This window comes from Penicillium maclennaniae, assembly GCF_028827695.1.
Source record: "Penicillium maclennaniae strain IBT 15551 chromosome Unknown utg000007l:1.0-4884863.0:1.0-4888362.0, whole genome shotgun sequence".
Classification (NCBI taxonomy): domain Eukaryota; kingdom Fungi; phylum Ascomycota; class Eurotiomycetes; order Eurotiales; family Aspergillaceae; genus Penicillium; species Penicillium maclennaniae.
The window spans coordinates 2,823,260-2,841,775 of record NW_026623219.1 but is presented as its reverse complement, the minus strand read 5'-3'; the positions used below and the strand labels follow the sequence as shown (position 1 = coordinate 2,841,775).

Here is an 18,516-nt window from a genome sequence, read left to right as displayed (position 1 = left end):
GCAGTATCTCGCATGTCGCATATCGCATCACGCAAGCAAAGCCCCAGGCGCCTGATGTGCATTTAATCAAGCACATGACCTAAGCAATGACCTGCAGGGATCTCATAATCCGAACACGTTGACGCGGGATAATCACCTATTACATCAAGTACATGGACCATGGCCTCATACGCACAGTACTAAGGTCGACTTCCCATCCTGGTCCAACTTCAGCGCTCGGACGACCAAACCCATTAAGAATCCCAGTCTGTGCGAAATTACAATATACACCATAGAACCCCCGACGCGTCTCGGCTCCCATGCGCGCTCTCAGTCCCAGGCTTTGTAAACAACCTGAGACGAAATAAGTAACATATACTTCGGCTTGCACGCTTATGCATGGCATACGAAGCAAGCCAATGGCGCCACTGCAGACATTTTTCGACCGCAGCCTGAGACTTGCGCGCGATTGTCAGTGCGTTGGAAGCTGGCGCCACGACTCGACGGTTGGCGGTTGGATAGTGGGGCCCTCCAAGCTACTAATAGCCTATAGCCTTGGGCCTTGCCCTCCGTACATGAACAGTGCATTAGTGCGGCGAATTGACAATTGCTTTGCATAGCGCGAGGTCAGTGCATGCCTTCATTTGTCTTCGAAGGGGAGGGGCGTTTCTAAGTACATTTGGGTGTGTGGGGGATGTTCGATTGCAGGTCCGCCCCGATGTCCGCTGCGGGACCCATTTTCCTTTCGATGGCGGGAAATTAACTAAGGCGTTCCTTTCGGCGTATATCTATATTTCAGGATACTGGTTCCGCCATCTTATGGTAGGTACTGTACCTTCCGGGGGGAAAAGGGGTGCCCTGAGCGGAATCAAAGTAGATCCCGTCTGGGCCTGGCCGATCATTGGGTTGCCGCGCCAGGTCATTCAATCTTCAGGAGCACGGTTCGTCAGCTTGCTGGTGAGTCTACCGCTATAAGCGTCGGATATCATACTTGGGCGGCCAATGTCTCTACCGAGGAAGTGCCATTTTCCTTCCAAATGACAACGGATCTGGTTTGGCAGTGCTGCGACTTGTCAGGAGGTCGAGTGGCGGGATGTCTCTTCGATCGTTATCCTGTTTGTCATGCTCGGGTTTACCTCCGAGAATTTCGAAACAGCCATAGCGGGAGGGGCGTACGCCGTTGTAGCGCTATATACGGGTCAGAGTCCACTAAGGAGCATGCTCTGGACCTGTACTTTTGATAGCAAACTCGGAGCGAATCATGCTTACGACGGGCGTGTTGGCGGCGGTGCCACGGCGTAACTAAAGGAGCTGTGCTGAGCTTCCTGCTCTTTATTGGACCCGAGGTGGTCTCCAATGAATGTATCTATTATTACTGGAACGGTGGCAATGTCATGTTTGGGGTAAGCTGTTGGCTGATCAGGCTGGAAAATTTCTCAGGTTGGCTTTTATTCTCCGTTAGGTTCTATTCTTGCCCATGTGGAAGGTTTCTTAGTTAGTAAAAAAGTGAGGGGAAGATCTACGCAAGGAGTATGGAAAGGTGATTGTCATGCAATTCCTCGGCCCTGAATCTCCTACCCGTACAGGTACCCTGCTTTCCAGGTGGAGCAAAGGTGGGGTTCTCGAGTGTTGAGGGCAGTGCTCGACGCTAGAGGTCTCAAAGCGCAGGCTATGTTTGTCAACTCCACATGATGTCTCAAGGTGGATGCCGAGACTCTTATCGGCCCCAAGTATACCGTATACGTCTTCGACTTCACTGATTTTCGTGAATTGCTGCAATATCGCGGAAATAAATGAATTGCATATGCACCCTGCGCCCCCTTCTTACGAATTGCGGGGTGCATCTCGCCCTACCACTTCACCTTCCCAGGTAAGTTCCGAAGGTCGGGGAAACCAACCCCCGCGATTCTCAGGCTTTGCAGCCCTTTAGCGTCAGCCAAATATCCATACACCGTCCACCAAGTTAACGGAAAGGAAAGGAACTCCCTTGTTGGCTCATTCACAACTCATGTTGAAGGCCCCCCCCCCCTTCCTTTGCCCCCTCCTCGAGCTTCTGGTCTGTACTTTGGATCTATTCTCAGCCACCCTCGCCAACGATTAGACCATAGGCTTTTTTCAATTTTGTTGGGATTCTTGTAGCTAATTTCCTCCTCCCCCTGCGTTGGCAAGTCTTATTCGTTTCATGCCTGCATCGTGCGCCGGGATGTCCGCGCTGAAAGATATTCTGTATTCTCTTAGAGCCCCAAGGGTAGCAGCAGCACAGGATAATCCTCCTGGAACTCATATGATACCCAGTGAAAGACGTTGGCTTGCGGTATTTCCGGAGGGATCGAGCTTCAGCATCGTCCAGGGCCATGGCCGCGGCCTTGAGCTCGAAAGTCAATTGTTCGCCTGCACCAAAAAAAAAACACTTTCCTCACCGCTGTGTTTGGGGTTTGTTGAGTGGCATGGAATGCTCGGTCGTAGCCGCCACCCTCAGTATACGAAGCTCGATGAAAACTTTATCTTTGGGGCCCTGGCTCCTCGCCCCAGTGGCAAGCGAGTCGAGAGTCTAATGTTCCCCGCGCCAACCTGGCCAGGGGTCGATGCTCAGGTGAAGTATCTTCATGGTCACTTCGATGTACCACTGTTTCTTCTACTGCAACTGGGCCCGAGAGTTGCTATGAAGGCACTAACGGGCTTGTCTTGCATTGCCGCCACCACGGATCCGCACCAACTGCATTGAGCGAGTCTGTTACTCGGGCGTAGGGTAATAATAGGCGTTGTTATAGGCTGTGTCGGCATAGTGCCCTCGAGAGGAGGTGGCTCGTACTGTGTCCGTTTGAAAAGATTGAAACTTGACACATGGACTTCATGGACCTTCATGGACGGGAAAGCGAGCCGAGGGGGAATTATGGATGGTATGGTGCCCAGAGGAGTACCAAGAGGTTCAGTCTCCAAGCAAGGAGCTCACGTACCAACGTTCTCCGTCTGTCTTCATTCAACACTGGTTCACATTTCTAACCATTTTTGTATTTTTCTCTAGGTAAACCTCCCCGACGCGGTGCATTATTCTTGAAGATGGAAATCTCAAGTTCCGACGAAGTAATAAAACCCGGCAGTGTCTATGTGCCCCCGAGCGGCCAAGGAGCCTACGCTTCAGGACCATCGTGTAGACACTGATGGACTTCACAGTTGCGGTGCACGACAGATTTTGATGGTCATTCGCAGCGTCAGCCCATGTTTGTGGCCGTTCAAGTCGCAGTGTGAGGAAGACTTTCAAGTACAACGAGGCCCCGAATAGCAAATCCTTAAAAATTTTTCAGCGGGAATGAAAGCGATTTCTGCGACCCTCCCAAGGTTTGCAGCTGGATATTGAATGATCTGGGGAATGGAGCTGGAGTAATTAAATGCCCGGTCGCCTCCTGGCCCGGTGTTGAGGTCCACAAGAAGCCATGAAGCCGGCACTCGTTTCGATCAGACTAATAGATCGTGGAATAGATATTGGCGATATGTAGATACAGGATGCTTCAGGGCTAAACCCGATAATCTCATTGCTCACAGAGCAGCAAGCTCTCTTCCTTTGTATCTCCCGATCCAACATTATCGATCACCAGCGATTCCGGGATATCAGTGATCTATGTTCTTCAAAGCTTCAGAAAACAATAACCCATCCTCGTGACAATTCAAAACCCGCGGTGAAAAAATGGCGACGCCGTTGCTCGACCTCGAGTCCAGGGACGAGTCTAGGAAATAGCCATTCAAACAGAGGAATCCGAACAATCCTTAAAGAATTGCCATGGGTCACATGTAGTCAGCGATCACGTTGGCTAAGCGAGTGGAAGAACCTGTTGAACTACTATTTCCAGTAGGGCGATGGCACAGCAGCCCAAATCGTGCACGAATCCCGAGGAATGCGAAAGTCGTTCCAAAGGTAAACTGATCGTGAAGGAGAAGGCGGGATCACGATAAGATCGGTGGAGCCAAATCCTCCCACTTCCAACTTCGCGAGCCTTGGTTCCCACCTTCGTTCCTTGGATCTACAACTTGTTTACCTTTCGGTTCACTCAACCTTTTGGAACCTTCCCATGTCTGAAGTCCAAGGTACTGGGTTGGCTGGCCTGGAAAAAGAGCTGGGATGCTCGGTATGTGCGCCAAATCGCCAAATTGCCCGATTCCAGAACCCTTCCATTCCATCCCTTACGTTGAACCCTCGCTAATCGCCATTCTACTTGGACTTAGATCTGTACCGAGCTTCTCTACCAGCCTCTGACGCTTCTTGACTGCCTACACACATTTTGCGGCTCCTGCCTGAAGGAATGGTTTTCAGCACAAGGATCGCGCAGGCGGCATTCAAGCTCCGGTCCTCGTTTCACCTGTCCGTCATGCCGTGCTGAAGTGCGCGAAACCCGTCCAAATGCTACGGTCACAACCTTGCTAGATATGGTTCTAAGGGCCCATCCAGACCGGGACAGATCGGCTGAGGAGAAGGATGAGATTGCGCAACGATACAAACCTGGGGATTCCGTTACACCCCTACCTCAACCTGATGAGGATAGCGAGGATGACGAGGAGGATAGGCGGGTGTTGGAGGAAGTCCGGGAGCTAAGTCTGCGTGAGAACCGGGCACAGGGAAGACGGGAGTCTCGACGGGCTGCGCAACCAGAGCGGACTCGCGAAAGAAGCAGTAACCCCGAGAGACATGCGGATGATGCCCGCTCGCAACGGCGGCGCGAGGATGCTTCAGAGCGAAGCAGACGTGTCGAGCATCAGTCAAGCTTGCGGTCACTACTTAGCATGTCGGAAACACAGAGCATTGAGGAAGAGATCTTGCAACAGATCATCGAGGAAGGGCTACTAGATGATATTGATTTGGATAATGTCGACCCGACCCAGGAGGAGGAGCTCACTGAGCGCATAGCGGAGGCGTACCGCCGCAGGCACATGCGCCAACCACACCCTCGGCAAGAGCAAAGACACAGACAATCTCCTGAGCGTTCCGCGCGGGGACACTTGCGATCTCAGTCAGCCCAGCGACCTACTGAGACAAGCACAACAAACAGCGATAATAACGATCGACGTCCACCTATCTCGAGGCCACATTTATTAGACTCCACTACGGCAACCCCGCTGCAACATCGACGACGGAACTCGGAGCAAGCTAGTGGGCCACGTCGGACATCACCTGTGCGAGTAAATCAAGGGTCTACCTCGGAGGACGCGATTCGACCTGCTGCGCGATCATCCAGCGACATGACGGCAGAGCGGTCTCGGAGCTCTCAAAATGGACGAGCAAGAGCCTCGTCATCGTCAAATCGACCTAGACGAGCAACTGAGTCGAACCCCAACATCTCAGATGTTTGGATGGGGGCAGGCAGAGAACGGGGATCCTCCAGACATATTATGAGTCAATCAACTACCATCTCACCGAACTTGATGTCTTTACCGACGGTCACTCACAGCTCCATACCTGCTGAAAGTGCTGTCCCGACTGTATCATCACCACTTGTCCCTCCCAGATCTGAACGGCGGAACCGCCCATCCTCTTCGCGATCAAATGCCCCTGCCTCCCAAATTCTCCAATATGCAGAGCCAGCTATCTCCTGCGATATTTGTGGAAAGATGAATATTCAATACGACTTACACATGAGATGCCTGAAGTGTAAAGATGGGAACTACCATCTTTGCTTACGATGCTATCGTTCAGGCAAAGGCTGTCCTTCATGGGAGGGCTTCCGTGCATCTGCACAGAAAACATTTAATCAAATTCTTGCATCTTCAAATCCCCGATCAACGCAGTCACACGAGAGCGGGCATATACTCATTTCAATCAAATACGCAAGACCCCCCGAGACGGCCCGAGTCACCACGAGTGAAGCCAGACAAATGACGACTGACAATCCGGCACGTCGTGTGGAAACGGGTTTCTTTTGTGCAATCTGCCAGTCGTCAGCCAATGATTGTTTCTGGAAATGCGGACAGTGCAACGAAGGTGACTGGGGCTTCTGCAATCGCTGTGTTAACCAAGGACGGTGCTGCACCCATCCATTGTTACCCATTCGGCGCATGGCCGGTCGTCCCCTGCTCCGTCTGCCCCGACCACCCCGGGTGATACCCTTACCAATACACCCGTCTCTCTTGGCAACGAGAGTTACAAAATCCTCTCCTTTTCCACCAAGTGCGACATCTGCACATATCCAATCCCTGCATCTGTGACCCGTTTCCATTGCCTGCAATGTAACGACGGCGATTACGATGTCTGCACCAACTGCTACCTGAAGCTCGTCGCAACATCCAAGATCAGCAAAGAAAACGGCCACAACGGCTGGCGCCGCTGTCTGTCTGGACATCGACTAATCGTTGTCGGCTTCGAAGACAGCGACGATGGTCAACGACGCGTGATCGTCCGTGACCTTGTCGGAGGCCATGCCCTGAAAGACGAGCATGTCAACCACTCGCCTTCTTCATCTCCAGCTGCCGGTCCGATCGCGTCTCCGATGATCGGTACCGGTGACTGGACCTGGAAAGAAGGCCAAGAGCGACGAAAAAAGGCTTCTCGTCTACGTGGGCCCCATTCCTCCCCAAATAGCAATACTGGCGTGGATACTGGAAATCAACCCGGAACTCCTACCTCACAACACGCTCCATCCTTCCGACGCTTCCCGCCAGATGGAGGTGTTGGACTAGTCGTCCTTGCCTTATGGTCTTATTACCCCGATGAAGAGGTCCAAGATGAGCTGTTCTTCCCACGAGGCGCTGATATCAAGGAAGTGGAGAACATCAACGATGACTGGTTCTGGGGATGCTATGCTGGTCGTACAGGACTCTTTCCTGGAGCGCATGTGGCTGCCATCGGGGAGATCGCATAGTCGATACGTACTTTATGCTGGGCTCTTTTACCATGGCGTTTTTGTACTTATTTTTGCATGATATGATTTATGACTGATGAATCCATGAATGCATGTATCGAGGTTCAATGTTCAATGTTTGCTTTGATTTGCTTTAATTATATCTATCGTCTGAATCAATTTTGCAAGTACTCATGTCTAATCTACAATTGAACTAGGATAGGTGACAGTCGTGATATTTTCCATCTCATGCGCAGAGTGGTCATAAGTTGGTATCTGATAAAATACATGCCAAAACGTAAAGCATAGAGTCATGCCTCCATGTGTACGGGAAAAATCGTAAAATAAAGGAAAAAAAAAAAGAATTCAAAGCCCTATTCAAGCAAAGCAACCATCAAACGCTGATAATCGCCCGTAGTCTCGCCGCGTACACGCTCAATCAAGTGCTTTCCATACTTGTGGTGATAAGCGCGCTTAACCTGCTCCTTGTGGTTCCTGTTCCAGTGGACTCTGACAACACGCACGACCAGGCGCTCGTCCTTGGTTCCCATGCCCGACATGCATTCGTCGAGTAGAATGGCATCGCGCATAGCAGGGTCCTTGGCTGTGCGGTACATATGCAGCAAAGCATCTTCCATGTGGCCAGCGAACTCCTTTTCAATGTGCTTCTCGAGGGAAGCGTGATAACGCGCATGGAAGGCCTGGTCAATGGCGCGGATCTCATTATCCGAGGAGCGCGCAAAGATCGCACACACCTCGGTGACATTGTTCACCATGCGAGCCGAGGTAGCCTCGTGCAGGATGCGCGCCTCGTTCTCCATCGCGTGCGGATTAGGCGGGATGGACTCATCGTGGCGCTGGGCACGCAGAACAGTCGCGAAGAGGCTAGCGGTCTTGAATGACAAATCGCCTTCAACGTCTTTGGACAACTGGCGGCGGTAGGTACGCTCGTAGGCGGTCTTGATCGCGTTAAGGTCAGCGTTGGATCGGCCGAGGAGGATGTCGTTCATGAGCCATTCCTTGGTGCCGATCCCGTCGATAGCTTCGCGCGCGCAGGCTGTGTCGTGCATCAATGGACCCTCGATCACGGCAAGGAGACCGTCGCGGAAGTAGCCGCCGCACTCGGACTTGACATCTTTGTAGAGATCGCGGCCAATATGGGAGGAGTAGGTGGCGCGCACGGCGGCCATCTGGAGCGGGTCGAGGGGTGCGAGAATCTGGATGAGGGCCTTTTCGTCGGTGCCGAAGCCCTTCATTGCTTTGCGGAGTGCATCGGCTTGAGGGCGGAAGTCACCTGGTGCAGTTTGACCGGGAATATAGCCTAGTGATGGCACTGAGGGTGCTCCCATGTACGGAGGCATGCCACCTTGGGGTTGTCCCATTGGAGGTTGGCCCATTGGGGGCGCGCCGTAGGGTGCGCCGTAGCCGGGACCGCCGGAGGGAGGCTGGTTTGGAGGGGCGCCATATCCTTGCGGAGGATGGCCGTAGGGGGCCTGATTGGGAGGCGCGCCATAAGGGGGTTGTGGAGAGGGAGCGTGGTAACCAGCTGGGGGTTGCGGGGAGTGAGCACCGTAGGATGCGCCCTGCTGCGGGGGAGGGTGGCCGTAACCTTGTTGAGGCGGATATTGGCCTGCGGAGGAGCACCTTGAGGGGCTCCGTATTGCTGTTGAGGATAGGGAGGCTGTTGATAGCCCTGAGGAGGACCAGTCGGTGCACCGTGGGGAGGTTGTCCGTATGCGCCGTAAGGCGGCTCTGTAGTCATATCAGCACAAGCCCCGCAATTTGCGATGAGGTCACTCACGATTCGGAGGAGGATATTGATAAGACATTTATAAGAATTGTCGGAGTTGAGAAAGAGTCACGAAGGGACGGGATCAGGGGCAACCGGACTTAAATAGCGAAGCCAGTCCATGGTCAACCGTGGAGTTTGGTTCGTGTGGCGCAGTTTGCTTGGAGTGGGGATTCACAGCCTTCCAAGGCGGATCTGGAATGCCTTGACGTATGCCAATGTTCTGTCTTGTCTAGTATTGATTTCTTCGATTACTTCATCGGCTGCGAATGTCCTTGAAATCTCGATCTCGATTCTATTGACCAAGATTATTATTATGAGTGACTTGGCCACTGCGAATCGCTCGTTACATCGCCACTTGGTAGGACCAAATGACTATTCTTTTTCCAATCTCGAAACCCTATCAGACCCCTGTTAGTAGGCACCAGCATTTCAATGTCTATCCGAAGATCACAATGACTTGTCAACACTAAGAGAATGAGATGAAGGAAACAGTGCGACAGCGCTAGGGAATGACCAAATGCCATCCAGTCATCAATGTATCAGATGAAGATTTGGCTAAGTACTGTGTGAAGTACCGAGTGAAGCCAAACGCATGGGCGAAATACAGCAATTGGAGTAAAGAAATTCTGGACCAAGAGAACACAGCTCACTCTCGTGTGACATGGGGACATTCAAGGATGCGTTTTATTTTGAATTATTTACGTGGGGATTTGTCCCTCTCCAAGAAGCCTTTGAGCTTGAGGTGCATTACTGGTAGTCTGGCAACAATGGTACGTTTTCTTGAGGTCATTTGGCAAATCGAAAGAATGCAACATTATTCCATATCAAAGTCCGGCTTATGTGATGGAAATTAAAGAAAAAGAAGACACGAACATCCAGAGAGAATCAACAATTTTCCGCTCAATAATCATTAGAATCGTATCATCATGCAGGCTGCCAAGCCCTCCTCCGTAACCATGATATATTATTCGCAATAGAGACCGCGAGGTCAATGCAGTTCTGAAACACATAGAATGCCTCTCCAAATGCGCTCCCAGGAACAAGTCTCAACAAAAGAAACAAAACCAAAAAAATAAAAAATAAAAAATAAAAAATAAAAAAAAAAATGGGGCATGTATCGAAAGCATGCAAAGAAGCATCATGGACATCATCAAGGAAATCATATCAAGTGATCCCAGTATCAGACACTAGCAGTGCGTCGCTTAGGCTCGCTAGGCTTCTGCGCATAGGCGATCAGCATGCGGAACCCACTGCCCCGTTTCTGGCACTCGCGCAACACCTTGCGATCATTCCACATGCTACGATCGTTGTCGCCGGTATCTGGGAGGACGGGATTTTCGTAGCATTTCGTATACCACCAGCGGCCGACACGAGCGACGATCTTAGCAATCGACTCGTCATTTGCAGCGGATGGGGAAGGGTCGGAGAGAAGGTCGCCTAAGGATAGATGTTCTTCTAGAGGCGAGGATTTCGAGGTTGGGTTTGTGCTTTGGCTTCCTGTCGTTGTGACGGAGATGGCGGGAGCTGAGAAGCCCGTTGAGGCGGTGGTGCCAGTTGCGGAGAGGGAGCGATTGGAGGAGGAGGTTGTTGAGTTGGATGATCGGATAACCATTCCTGCTACGGGGATGCGGACCATGCATCGGCGGAGATTGTCGAAGCCTTCATTGCCGACGAGGCGCTGAACGAGGTCACTGGTTGGCTTGAGGCTAATGGCTGAGTTGGAGAGGTAGGTCTGTTCTTTGAGGCGCCGAACGGCTTTGCGTGCGCGCGCTCCCATATTCACCATGTCGCGGTCTAAAATGCTCATCTCTAGGTAGCCTCCGGTGCGAAGGACGCGCTTGCATTCCTGGATGATATTCCTTTGGACATGCTCGGCACTTGCGACGGGGAAACGCAAGACGGCAACGGTGAAGTAGTCCTTTGGGAAAGGCAGTGGTTTGTGCAGCCCGGCGTGGTAAACTGTGTGATGGTTCGTGGGAGGTTGCCATGCTGCGGGATGTGGAAGCGCAGTGGAGACTGGTCTACCACTCAAGCTGTATATCTCGGCATCGGGATAGGTTAATGAGCAATAGAAAGACCAATCATCGTTACCGAGCCCGTCGATCACAAGAATTCGCCCATGCGTCCCACTTTTTACGTGGTTGTGAGCTGGACTGAATAGAACTCGTCCAAAGGACAACCAGCGGCTAGTCATCAGGGAAGCAGATCGCATGTTTGTATGAGTCACAGCATCCCAATCACGCTCCGCGGAACATGGGATGGATTTCCGGTGATCAGATGATTTTAACTTGGTTGGAGTCGGCACCGTAGCCAGAGATTGAAGGAATTCAGACTGTTGCTCACGAATCTGATCCAAGGGAGCTTTCACAATAATAGAAGGGCTATTCAGGTTCTCGTCGCTGAAATGCCCATAACTGGAGATGAGATCACTATAAGACGGCTGAGTCGAGGGGACGAGAGGCGAGTGCAGAGCCGAGACAATCCGAGAACGTCGAAGACGAACGGATTCACCACTGTCACGGATCGAGGTTTCGTTGGGGTTGGAAATCGCCGTTCGGGGAACTTTGCTATTTAACTCATCCTGCAGAGCCTTGTGTGCCATATTGGCAAGCTCGAACTTCCCTTCCTCTTCCGGAACAGCTGCCTCTTCAGACTTTGGCTCCTCTGGAGAGAGAACGTGGTCGATAAGATCATCAAACTCGTTCCAGACCTCATCTTCAGTGGGTGCGGTATGAAGAGGCGGAACAACTGCTGTAATTGCCGCCAAGGCTCCCGAGCTGCTGGACGACTGAGACCCGTTGCGGGGAGAGAATTGAAGAAATTCATTTCCCGAGTACGGACCAGACAGCAAGTCCAAAGCAGCCCTTTCGGGACTTTTGAAGGCTTGACTGGGGCCAAATCCCCAATCCATTGACTGGCTAGTCGGGTTGCCAGGCGACACGGTGGAGATCGGGTGTTCGCTGGATCCTTCCCATGTAGGGGCCACGAGTGACGGGGATTCAGCTACGCTGAACGGCCGAGAGAATGAGTGCATGGGAGGTTTGTGCTGGCGATCACGTCTCGAGACCACAGGAGGAATTCGACCCACGGATGCTAACCGTCTTGGACGACGGTCTTCAGGGCTACTCTCCGGCTCTGGGCCCATCAGGTTGCGGTTGAACATCGCGGTACGTGGGGAAGGACGATCTTCTTTCTCAAACTCGCCATGTAGCTTAGGTGGCGATGGGAGCAAGATGGACGTGTGCCTTTTCTTGATGTTCAGGCCAGCCGGCACAGCCGGCAAAACAAGAACTTCCTCTTCTTCTGTTGGCGGAGAGGCTTCCACTCTGTTGAGTATGTCGTCGAGCTCGTCTGAATCTGTATCAACAAATGCATAGTGTGGAACAGACCGGTTGTTGAGAACAGGAGCGATCGCAGCATGAAGTTGGCCGGCGTGGGAGACCGGCGTGGGAGTTTGAGTCGGATTGTTGGGCTGACAGGTGCGATTTCGTTGGAATAAATTCCATCGAGATGGCTTTCCCTTCTTGGGGGACTGCTCTTGCTGTGTTGTGGACTCTTGAGACTTGGCAGAACGATTGGACCTTTCAGTCAGGGTTGGTTCTGGCTTCTGCGTAGACGCAGAACCTAAGTAAGGGCCAGTGAGAGATGTCTTAGTTGCAGCAGCTTCGTGATTGGTTAATAGCTCGCTCTTCTTGCCTTTGGGGACTGGCATGCGTGATATGGGGGCGTGACGGCGCTCAGAGACAACAACCTTCTTTTCGGGGCTCTTAGTTCGACTAAGTGCCAAAGTAGTGCTTGACTCGCTAGGTGTCTTTTCACCGAATGTACCAGTCGATGTTGCCAATGACTCAGTCGATTGAAAGGTAGAAGATGTAAGCGCTGTCTGCTGTGGGGGGTTGGAAGATGTCACGCTGAGACTGCTCATGCTCAGCTCGCTCTGGCTGCGTGAAAGAGTCGCGCCGTCGAATCCCCCGCCACTAATATAGACGGGTTCCAAGCGACTTAAGAGAAAATCGTCAAGACCAAGATCCGGTCGACTCGACATGCTTCCCTTGCTACTAGCAACAGATTGTGGTCCACTTCGAGTTGTACTGGTTGATCTGGTACGAGTGCCACTACTGCCAGCACTTGACTTTCTTCCGCGTTGGCCATATTTGCCGTATCCTTCGTGACCGGTTCCTGCGGCCGGACCTTTGCGGGCAGGTCGAGTTGGGTCGACGGAGACTTCATCCATGTCTGGCTTGGACTTCTTTGGGAAAATCCCGAAACGCTTCGGCGCGGCAGTCTTCTTTGAATCTGTCTTGTCCTTTGGAGGCTCCTTGGCCAGTGTTTTGGGTGATTTGCGAGATAACACAGGAGAGTCTGCTTCCCGCGAAGCAATTCGCGATAAGTCCTTGGAGCGTACGGAATCCATGGAGGTGGCGGCTGATGGATTTGGCATTGGACTAGGCCTGCCAGAGGCTAGGGCTCTCTCTGCAGACTCTCGCCTTTTGTGGCCCGTGGAATTCAGATATGGCAGATTGCTGCGAATCACAGGAGAAGTCTCTAAATCCAATTGATGTGTCCCATCTCTGCTCGGTCGAGGCGGGGTCTTTGGCAGAATTGCATCAGTTGTCAAGGAGGCAGGGGTTGTATGAGAACTGAAGAGTTCTCGCTCTGCCTCCTCCACTTCTCTCCTGGCCTGTTCAACATCGATCTCGGATTTTTTTGACGGACTGAAATTCACGGATGACTTTCTTACTGGCGGAATTGGAGGAGTTGCCTGAATCTTTGTTGGAATAGACCGGGCACTGAGCTTGCTCTGAGTGCTCGCATTGGTACCGGCACCGGGGCTTGGGCTCGGGCCAAGAGATCTTTGAGGAATCGCTGATCTTGGTAATTTTGCATCTGACCTGTCACTCGAAGCGCTCAGTGGACTTGGATAGGCAGTTGGAGGAGTAAAAATAGGGATTCGGGTATGGGAAGGACTAGGTTGTCTCAGCCGGCCAATCTTGCTTGGATGCGTGATCCCAGGGGAATATGAAGAAAGCGAGGTAGGCGTTGAGCCACGACTCCATACCCCCGGTGATTCCGAATAGCGAGTTGACGGAGTGCTCGCAGAGGGAAAGAATGGTGTAACCGGCGGAGGAAGATTTTTTGTGTCGATAATGGTACGAAGGCTTGCTAGTTCTGCTGGCCCGATTGTCGATGTTTCCGATTCTTTGGAGCCGGCCGAAGACACTGCCGGACCGGCTGAGTCCGCATCCCCAAAGGTAGGCCATCGAGGGTCTTTCATATCATCTGATTCTGACGGTGGAATGACAAGGCTAAGTTTCCGTGATTGAGTTGGGTCCGCATTTTTCCCTATTGTTGCAGCCCTCCGGCGTAGCACATTGCGGGGTCGTTTGACGGGAGGTGGCGCGTGATATGTTGGTGGCAAAGGAGGTAGACTGGTAATTTCAGCGGTAGAAAGTGATGATGGAACAGACCGTGTGTGGATTTGTGGGGATGCAGACGGTGCCGGAGATACTGAAGGTAATGAACCAGCAGTACTTGGGCGTGGCAGCATCGATGACCGGCGACTTGATCGGCTAGCAGGCCGAGAAACCGGTGCCACCATTGGACCAATCTCATCTGCAACTGAGACTGATGATGCGCGGCTTCTTTGAGACGTATAATTGACTGGTCTTGCAATTTGTGACCGTGGAACTCGAGGCGCATAGGCGCCACCAGGGTTGGCGGTCCCTGGTTGTGATACTTCTGAAAAATCCGAGAAGGGATCGTTTTGTGGCATTTGAAGGCCACCGTCATTGTACAAAGACATGGTGCGACGTAGGAAGTCTTCGACTCCAATGTTGGGACGAAGAGTCGAGTGTGTACATGTGCGTTCCAAGTGTAATCATAGCGTACGAAGAGGTATCAAAGGAAAGGCACTAGACAGCCAAGTCCATCAGTGCAAACTGTGAAGCAAATTGCTAAGACCAACTCACATCATAAATCTCATTACTTCTTTTGTGGGCTGTGGTCTCCAGGACGCAATAATTAATAGTAATGAAGTGGGTAACGAGTTCGCGATAAGGGTATCTCAAGGCATTCAACGCCAACTATCAAACGATATGATTAATGAAGATTAATGAGTCATTATGCAGAATGAGTAGAGCAAGAATAACAGCTGGTGTCAGGTAGATAAATGTTGAAATGTCACCCACTCTGGCTGATCGGCCAAGCTGCAGCTGCTTCGCCACAGTCTGGAGCAGTGGCGCACCGAATCTCAAGATTACCAACTAGCCTCGGCCACGTCAGAGGTAGCTCCATACGAGCCCAACGTCTAAAAATGATGCGAACAAAAAATAGTCACCTGGCGGTGAAAGGCAAAATATCAGGATCAGAAAGAAAAGGAAATGGTCAGGGATCTCGCGTAGTCAACCGAGACACGGAGTTTTTGTATTTGCTGACTCGGGGTTTCCCCTCTCATTGTGGGGGGGGGGGGATTACGAAGAAAGCCTCTCTACGCATATCAAACACGACTAAGGAGCATCATAGGTTTGTGCGATTGACGGTGGTCCTGATAATGAGAGAAGCCGGAGCCGGAGGCAGCCATTGGATGTACGGATTGTGACTACTTGTGACGAGTCAAGACGGAGGCGCCTAGATTGAAAACCACAACGGGATTGTGCCAACGGCCCCAGAAAGCCCTACGCTCAGAGTCAATCCTATCACGTTTCTTTCTCTCGCGCACGGAAGCCCGCTTGGGGAATCGAAGCCGGTCCACCGCGAGTCTGTCCCCGGTGAAACCTTGAACCCCGGTGTTCTGGGCATCGGATGGCTATCCACGGAGTTGATTGAACACAACATGACAGGCTGCAGCCGTGGCGTGAGGCACTTCCCGCGTCTTCCCTTTTTTGGATGGGCTTCAATCCCACGAATCCTGAGAACACCGTGCAAACATGGACCAGCTGTGGATTGTAGCTGAGCGTCCAGGTCAGTCTCTCCGTACCTATAGATGCCGCATCAGAGGGTGGGCGTCGGGAGCGGAGAGCGCAGAGGACACCGCGTGTGTGTCGCCTCGTTGACAACTCATCGATCGGGGACGCCGAACGCGATCTGACTGCACTGTCGATCCGCCCCAAAGTGCATTTTGCTTTTTCACGTCTATATTCGTCACAATCGACGGGCTCGGAGAATTTCCCAACGTGCCAGGGGTCGTGCGCAGTACTGCAGATTCTTCATCGCTCATTGTAACGTGACGCTCGACGATCTCTGCCCTATAACGACCAAACGTAGGCGTACTCTGTGACTATGTGATGGGTACTTTGTACGAGGTAGGCTTAAGGAGTCCAGGTGAAACTACAACATGACAGGTCTCACCTAAGACATTCAAGCCGTTATCCAGAGTCTGGTACAAAGGCCCGTCCCGAACCTTTCAACCAAGGGTACCGCACGAAATGGCCCCAACATGGCCCCAAAATTGGCTCCAAACATAGACATAGTAGGGTTCTGCCTCATTCCCAAAAGCGCAGTCATTTCATCTCGAGATGCAACCAGTGAGATGCCTATTCAAGTCAGTGACTCGTCCCTAGTCTATACTTGGACCCGGTTCGGGACTGCTACAGTGGGGTTGGACGGGGCACAGGTACTCGCCTGGCTCCACACTGACCCAGCAACAACGCCCTTCTGCGCTCTCATTGACGTCGCTGCCGCTTCTCGACTTCCTAGTGCCATCAGCCACCATCTAAAAAAAGCGACTGAGGAGCTTCCATTCGCTGCAGGGGTCCTGTACCCTGTGGAGACTGGCGGTAACTGTTTCGAGAGAAGGGTCCCGAGCACACCAGTAGACTGTCGGCGGCGCTTCTCCTACTCGTTGACACCCACGGCAATACACGGGACTCCTCCGGTCTTAATGAGTTCGTCGATCTTGCTGTGCCGATCTGGAGGGGCAATCGGAGGTCCCGTTTGGAAACTACACTGGTCAGCATCTACGCTGCAGGAACCAGAGGCTAATGCACCTTTCAGCTGACTGCGCGCGCGGGGTCTACGAGCCTCGCGTTGAGTCTCTCACTATGCTTCTATCAAGTACTCCTACTGATAAGTACTCGCTGTTTCGATGACACGATTCGTAGCACAATTCCGCTACTAATGGACATGATCGCCGAATCAACGGTGTGAATGAATTCGACTTGACTGATTGACCCAGATACCATCTCAGCACGAACGCCCGTAAAGATCCCGATACGTAAAAAGTAGAAATTCCATGTCATATGGTGTACATCAAGAGCAAAACTCCGCATCTATGCGGCGGTTGCGAAACGCTTTTTGCGAGCTTCCATCGCAGCGATATCTTGCTCACTGAAGCTACTCGGCTGTCCACTCGGCGCCTTGCTTCCACCGCCATTTCTACCCTTGTTCCCGGCATTTCGGTTCTGGTTGCCCTGGCGGCCCGCGTTGCCTTGGTTGCCTCGGTTGTGGTCGCGGCCCTGGTCACGTCGCTTGCCTCCACGTCCACCCTGCTCAGTACGGCCTCTCTTGCGGGACTTCTCCGGTAGGGCTTCGTCAAGACCCTTGACACCAACAGCGGCGGTGGACTCGGCAGCGCCGGTGCCGAATCGCTTTGCGCGCTCCAACTGCTTCTCCGCCTCCTTCACAGCAGTTGCCTCATCCTCGACAATGCCGAACTTGGCAGCACGAGCTTTGCGCTTCGCCAGCTCCGCCTCAAGATCAGTGGTGGGGAGACCCTTGGTATAATCGACGGCCGGCTTCTGCTCGACTTCAATCGCAGCTGCGGGGTTCTCGCCAGTCTCGGCGACGGCGCCGGTTGATTCCACCTTGAGCTCCTCGGTGGTAGCAGGATCGATATCGAGTTTCTGGTTGGGCACAGCAACGGGGTTGGCGACTGGGCCCTTGCCGCCAGCAGCAATGGCTTTGGCACCTGCCTCAGTCGATGGCTTCTCCGCGGGAACATCGTCATCCCAATCGATCACGTCCTCTGCCGCGTCGGTCTTGGCAGTGGGAGTTGATGAGTTCTTCTCATCATCTTGCTGGAGTCGGGCGACCAAGTCGGCCTTCTTTCCAGTGTGGGGGAGGGATCGAGCCTTCAAGATCTCGACCAGATCGGCATTGGTCTTTTTGCTGTAGTCGGTGGCCATTTCTGTGGGGGGATGCGTTGCGGTATGCGAAGGGTACTTGGCTGGGTGTGGATTGAAGGGGTTCAAGTGGGTCTGATGAATTTCGATAGTATTAGAGGCAATCGGCAATCATCATGCGACAGATGCGAAAGTTAGGATTGGATGGAATTGGATGGACGTAGAGCTGAGGATGAGGACGCGACCCTGAGGCGTGTTCAAGGCCCTTGCACGTGATCTCCACAGCCACAGCCACATCGACATGGCCCCCGTCTTTGTTTCTCTCTTTGACAGTGACTTTGCACACTTCCACTATCCTTGTCTCCGTGGCGTGGTCACAATTACAAGGCAGATTCTGTTCACCGTTCTACCGGGCAGGATGCAGGTGGCAAAATCCAGCCAAACGATGAATGGCTACAGACATTTGAACTGACCAGTGACTGACGAATGCAAATCTCGGTGCCTCCGACTAGAGGTCTGCCTGGACCATCCATCTTTCATTGGCTCTGAAAAAAAAAGGCCAGGCACGGATCAGATCTATTTTGATTCTGTACGCACAAAATTAGCAAAATCCACTGACAGCTACCAAATTCTCCGTGCATCGGTCCAAGCACCACGTTAGCTAAATTCTGAATTGCCAAGCTGAGCTTAATTCGCCAAAAACTCTGCGCTATCCTTGTCTGTGAGTCATCTTTGCCAACTGTCCGACCAGCTATAGCTGAGGCCTCGCTGGTGTGGAGCGCCGGGCCTATGCATGCACTGCGCATTGTGCCTTGGGCCCCACTTGTGGCCTGAGGCTTAAATTCAACTTGATCGGATC

The 18,516-nt window shown here is 52.4% G+C and overlaps 4 protein-coding genes across 4 annotated transcripts; 1 reads left to right on the top strand and 3 right to left on the bottom strand.

Moving 5' to 3' along the window:
- Positions 1-4,046: 4,046 nt before the first annotated feature.
- N7477_008281 (SH3 domain protein) lies at positions 4,047-6,827 on the top strand (the record flags this gene model as incomplete). Its single annotated transcript, XM_056969944.1, has 3 exons — positions 4,047-4,103; positions 4,201-6,066; positions 6,108-6,827. The coding sequence occupies 3 exons, from the start codon at positions 4,047-4,049 to the stop codon at positions 6,825-6,827; spliced, it is 2,643 nt and encodes an 880-aa protein (XP_056819976.1).
- Positions 6,828-7,180: 353 nt separating this feature from the next.
- Positions 7,181-8,568, bottom strand: N7477_008280 (annexin; the record flags this gene model as incomplete). Its single annotated transcript, XM_056969943.1, is given in 2 exon segments — positions 7,181-8,436; positions 8,451-8,568. The coding sequence occupies 2 exon segments, from the start codon at positions 8,566-8,568 to the stop codon at positions 7,181-7,183; spliced, it is 1,374 nt and encodes a 457-aa protein (XP_056819975.1).
- A 1,210-nt stretch (positions 8,569-9,778) lies between these two features.
- Positions 9,779-14,401, bottom strand: N7477_008279 (uncharacterized protein; the record flags this gene model as incomplete). The annotated part of the gene is made up of 1 exon (XM_056969942.1): positions 9,779-14,401. One exon carries the CDS (start codon positions 14,399-14,401, stop codon positions 9,779-9,781), a length of 4,623 nt encoding a protein of 1,540 aa, XP_056819974.1.
- A 2,464-nt stretch (positions 14,402-16,865) lies between these two features.
- Positions 16,866-17,720, bottom strand: N7477_008278 (SAP domain-containing protein; the record flags this gene model as incomplete). Its single annotated transcript, XM_056969941.1, has 1 exon — positions 16,866-17,720. The coding sequence occupies one exon, from the start codon at positions 17,718-17,720 to the stop codon at positions 16,866-16,868; it is 855 nt and encodes a 284-aa protein (XP_056819973.1).
- Between the last annotated feature and the right edge of the window lie 796 nt (positions 17,721-18,516).